A 5690-nucleotide genomic window follows, 5' to 3' on the forward strand; every position below is an offset into this window, starting at 1 on the left:
TATTCGGTCTACTCTCTCGATCCATTTTGGTTCTATATTTCAATTTGCCATTGTTCCGTTTTGAATTTCATTTCTAAATAGGTATAATCCTACTCTTTACTCTTTTCAAAGAAGTAATTCTAGGTATAAATCTAAAGCGTGCAAGTCTTGTATAGAGACTTGTAAAAAAATGGGTCATACAAAAAGGAGTAGTTTTATTATTATTATTTTATTTATGGTGAGGTTTACTTTTTATATAAAATGACTGTATTAATTTGTATATTTAAGACTTGTACAAATTATTAATCTTTTAGGGGAGTGAAGCATATGCTTTGAACATGTCTTCCATACTAATTTTTTTTTTTAAAGAGCAAGGTGGGCCCAACCCAATGACACAATGACAAAATTAGATATGCAGTTTGGATAGTGATATGAGATGAGATAGTTTTAGATGAAAATTAAAAGTTGAATAAAATATTGTTAGAATATTATTTTTTAATATTAATATTATTTTGAGATTTAAAAAAGTTGAATTGTTTATTATATTTTGTGTTATAATTTAGAAAAGACTAAAAGTTATAATGATGAAATGAGATAAGATAAAACATTTTCACCATCCAAACGGAGCCTAAAAGGCATTAAGTGCAAGTAATGGTGAATTAAAACTTAAGTAATGGAAGGTTTGGATAGTAAGTTTAAATGAGATGAGTTGAGATAAAAGTTGAAAGTTGAATAAAATATTATTATAATATTATTTTTTAATATTATTATTATTTTAAAATTTGTAAAAGTTGAATTATTTATTATATTTTGTGTAGAAATATTAAAAAATTATAATAATTAAATGAAATGAGTTGAAGGGATTTCTTAATCCAAACCGAGAAAGCTATACATACATTTTATTTTCTTTGTTGTCTGTACATTTCTCACTATTAATATGATATTTAACTATCTCTCCAATTATTAATAATTCTCATTTTAAGAACATGTTATAATTTCCCCCTTCAAATTATTGAGATGTACAAAAAATAAGTGGAATGTTATAATATTAATGAGATGATATTAACAAATGTTGCAAATTATAACTTATTTTCCAAATTAAGGATTAATTAGATTTTGATAGGATTTTAGATTATATTACAGAAACAATGATAATCTAAAGTGGGTAACATATTTTTTTATTTTCTAATAACTATATATCGAAATTGTTCCCAAAACTTTGTTGTGGTTACACATATATTCTTTCCTATTCTTCGTTTAAAAATAAGAATGTAACGCTATTCTTCATATTGAATCAAACATTTTTTAATATTTTAAGTGATTTATTCTTGTAAACCAGTTAAAATTAAAATTCACTCAAAACACATACCAGCAAGCAATCGGTGTGAATTAAGAAGAAAAATCCAAGAAAAAATGATAACACAATTATTTTTTTCATAAATTATTTCAGAATGAAAATGAAATTAATAAATTATATATTGGACAATGTTAGGGTTACTATCAAATGTGCTCACTAAATGTGAACGCTAGTACAAATGATTTTTTTTTTTAAGTATTTTTTAAACATCATTAACCATTATGAAAAACATAAAAAAAATAAAAATTCACTAATAGTCACTTATTTAGTCATTAAAAAAAAACATATAAGTAGGCACATTTAGCCGGTTTGGATACAAGAAATGTTTCATCTCATTATTATAATTTTTTTTAAATTTTTACACAAAATATAATAAATAATTTAATTTTTTAAAAATTTTAAAATAATAATAATATTAAAAAATAATATTTTATTCAACTTCTATTTTATCTCATCTCGATTCACTATTCAAACCGTAATATATTTGATAATCATCCTATCATTTTCCTTATATAATTGTTACCCGGGAATAGAAACCGTTGGCGTTTGGGCTAGGCTAGCTTTGCCATGGGCGAAAACAGAAAAAACAGAAGCAACCGAATCCGTCGCCAGCGAGCGAGAGAGAGAGACACACCAGGTTTCTCCTGTCCGATAATCGCTGAGTGAGAGAGCCCGTTTCAGTGCTTTACAATTTAAATTAAATTAATATATGAATATTATTTAAAAACTTCCTCTAAACGTAAATAAGAGTCTCTCCCTCTCTCTCTCTCTCTCTCTCTCGAATTTTGATCTCTTTCTCCGTGGAGATTGAGCTCGCTCCCGGCATGGTCATGGCGTTTCTTCTACCGCTTCTCACCTAAGGTCCTCTTCTTTTCCGGGTACTCGTGAAATCTCTCTGTCTATACTTCACATTCAATTCCAATTCCCGCGTTTTGCATTTCTCAGATTTCCGCTCTCTCTCTTTCATTTTTATTTCTCTGTGCATGGCGCTGTTGAGATTTATAAACATATATTCGAATACACATATTTGCGTTTACAATATGATCTATTTTGTTAATTTAGGGATCTGATGGTTATGTTTTATTTATAATTTTTATATAAGTCGTTTTTTCCCTTGAACGACAGACAATTGGGGTGGTGAAAAGTAACGTCGAACCAAGAAACTGAATATTGCATTGCCATATTTATTTTGTGTTAATTAGTTGGTTGATCTGATGTTTTCGTTTATAGCATTTTGAAATTTTAGCGGCTGGTTGGCTAAAAATGCAGAGAAATAAGTGAAATTTGATTGTAAGGCATTTCTTTGGGCAAGATAAATATTATTTATGTACGTTTTCCGGATTCAGTAATATTTTTTGGATTCTTAAGATAGGAAAGATTGGTGAACAAATGGAATTGCCTTGAATATGGAAAATTAATTAAGATGATTTGAAAAATCGATAAAAGGTATTATAGATGTTAAAGATTTTATGTTATTGTAGATTTATTGGTTTACCTCAGGGGGTTAATTTGCTGGATAAAAATCGTTAACAACCTTATGGTGCACGTTTTAATTGTTTAATTCTGTGTTTTATATTTGGTGGAAAAACGATGAATCAAAGGAATGCCTTTTGTGTCAGATTTTCTTCAACTCATACATAAATGGCCTTGGTCTTCAGATGCTTGATTTCTGCGCATGGAAACTCGTGTATTTGTGTGCATGTTTGGAAGACTGTTTCATCTGGATTTCTGCGCACGGAAACTCATGTATTTGTGTACATGGCCTTGGTCTTCAGATGCTTGATGAGACTTTTTCATCTGGATTCGGACACTGAGAATTCAATCCTTGGGTTCTTGCCGGCATTGTGCTAACGTTTAGCAATGGATGACAATTGTAGCAGCAAATTGGTTGGAATCAGGCAGATTGTTCGGTTAAAGGAAATCCTCCAGAAGTGGCAGTCTGTAACACTTGGCTCAAGGCCGAGCAGTCCCCCACCAGATGCACCTGATCAAAATCATGGAGGTGGTATTTCGCCGGCAATTAATAAAAGGCTAACAAATGTCATAGGTTGTGATTCAGACGAGGATAGTTGCCACAGCCCTGATCCGCCAACCGATGTCCCCAAAGGCTATTTGGCAGTTTATGTTGGGCCAGAGCTTCGGAGATTCATCATTCCAACTAGCTATCTTAGCCACTCCTTGTTCAAAGTGTTGCTGGAAAAAGTTGAGGAGGAGTTTGGCTTTGATCATAGTGGCGGGCTCACAATCCCATGTGAGATTGAGACCTTCAAATTCCTTCTAAAGTGCATGGAGAACCATAATAAGGCTCATCCTGACGAAAGCTCTGGTGAGCTTCTTTATTACAATTGTTGTTCTATTTCTTATAGATTCTCTCCTTAAAAATAGCTTATTGCTTTTATGTTCATGTTGGAAATTTGAGTCCAAACAAGCTACATACTTCTCAAAATTTTAAATACTGTTCCGTTGAACTAATGTTTGGCGAGCATCCCATAAACAAATGTTTGTTTTTCCCCCCCCTCTCCAAGAAGCTTATAAAAGGACATATTGGATTTTGAAGGGTGTTTTATAGATTGGATTTGTTTAAGTTCGAGCACTATAAGAGTCTGGCTGGTGGTGATTGAGACCTGGGAAATCTTATATCAAATAATTGATGAAGCTAATAAAGATAAGTATTCAGATACATGTAGCGAATTGCAATGAATTAGACCTGAGTTGGCCTCTGATCTAATTTCACATGTAGCTAACTGTTGTTTCTAAGAGGCATTTAAACTAAGTTTACGTCATTTTCTAATGGCAAGAGAGTCAGTCCCATTACAATTACACCTGAGTTGGCCTCTGATCTAATTTTACAATACATACTTTCTCCAATATGTGGAGCACTTTGTGATGCAGATCAAATTGTGCATGATTTCACCCTTGCTGATTGGTTCACTAACCTTTTGATTTTGGTGATTTTGAAGCTGGAGATTCATTACCTGTCGAAGAGTAAGGAATCACAGTGATCTTTCTAATTCACCTGTTTTAGGACTGATTTTCTGGTGTTAACCAAGGTCTCTTTTTGCTTTTCTTTCTTTTTGTGTAAGTGACCAAGATAGGAAGATTCAGTTAGAAAGTTTTCAGATGGATTGTGTCAGGATTTGTTGCTAGAGAGGGGATGTGTGATCTTTATATTCTGTATGATGGGATGTGACCTAAACCTGATGTTTGATGGAATATGAAACATATTTAATTAATCAGCAAGTATTTCCATATGGTTTCCCTCCGATTCTATGCATTTGCCATCATTGAAAACATTGTTGAGGTACTTGTCAATATAGTTGTCATGTGTGCGATTGTCACAAGACAGCTTAGTTTCTATTTAACAACAGCAATGATTGAGATTTAGCAAAATGCAAACTCAAAATCATCTTAGAAACTCTTGAGAATCTTTATCTCAAATTTATTGAATCTTGATAGTACGGATAGAAATCTAGACATGTGGGAGAAAGGTGGTACAATAGAAACCCCAAAAACTTGTGCTGTCAAAACTGTTCCCGATTTTTTAAATCAAGCTGTTTCCCCTCGGTCTTGTTTATTTTCCAGGTTCATGTGCATTCAGATTAGCATGCGTGATAAAATCTCACTGATGAGCTGGTCTTAATCCCATCAATGTGCACTTATCTTACAATCTGTAATGGTGATCCACAGCTAATCTATGTCGCGCTATGCCGCTATCCCTTTCTCATCCCTTCCATTTGACATACAAATGAACATGGACCAAAATTGGTCGGTCTTGGGCTGGGCCATTGAGCTCCCCAGTCAGCGCTTTGTGTTTGGTTGCCATGGGATCAGTGTCAACTAGGAGGAACATCACCATCGATGCAGGGCATCGAGGCCCAGGGCAGGGTCTGTCCAGTGCTGGGTTTTCATTCCTGCATGCCAAAGTTGTTCTAGCAATAAGGCCTTGGTAAGTTGTAAGTATAACAGTTGGTCATCGATTCGTTACCAATACAAAAACATCATCAACCTGTAGAAATGAAATAGGACCTCGCTAAACATCTTCAATTTATGTGTAATGACGAAATATTCATCGCTGATAAAAAACACATCATTGTTGATTTCATGGAACAACAACGAAAGAAGGTGTTTTGGCTATGAAAAAATTAGTGATGAGGTAGTATCGTTCTTGATAATATCATATCAAAGATTAAGCCATCAACGCATAATTATTTCTTGAACTGTTGGTGAAATAATCATAGTTAAAATAATTACTATCCCCAATGGTTGATGGAAAGTTCATTCTAGTATATATTATAGCAATATTATTTATTTTCCTTTGGTGTATAAGAGGTAATTACATTTACAACCCAAGATT

At 32.9% G+C, this 5690-nt stretch overlaps 1 protein-coding gene across 9 annotated transcripts; it reads left to right on the top strand.

Moving 5' to 3' along the window:
- The first annotated feature begins 1898 nt into the window (after nucleotides 1-1898).
- LOC109004353 (auxin-responsive protein SAUR61-like) lies at nucleotides 1899-5352 on the top strand. Of its 9 annotated transcripts, none has more exons than XM_018982884.2 (3): nucleotides 1899-2214; nucleotides 2995-3662; nucleotides 4229-4599. In XM_018982884.2, exons 2-3 carry the CDS (start codon nucleotides 3197-3199, stop codon nucleotides 4336-4338), a joined length of 576 nt encoding a protein of 191 aa, XP_018838429.1. In that variant the 5' UTR covers nucleotides 1899-2214; nucleotides 2995-3196; the 3' UTR covers nucleotides 4339-4599. The 9 variants fall into 9 exon arrangements, with proteins under 9 accessions (XP_018838429.1, XP_018838430.1, XP_018838431.1 ...); XM_018982885.2 differs by having other exon boundaries at nucleotides 3112-3662; XM_018982886.2 differs by having other exon boundaries at nucleotides 1899-2197.
- The last annotated feature ends 338 nt before the right edge of the window (nucleotides 5353-5690 follow it).

This window comes from Juglans regia, chromosome 1 (genome assembly GCF_001411555.2).
Source record: "Juglans regia cultivar Chandler chromosome 1, Walnut 2.0, whole genome shotgun sequence".
Classification (NCBI taxonomy): domain Eukaryota; kingdom Viridiplantae; phylum Streptophyta; class Magnoliopsida; order Fagales; family Juglandaceae; genus Juglans; species Juglans regia.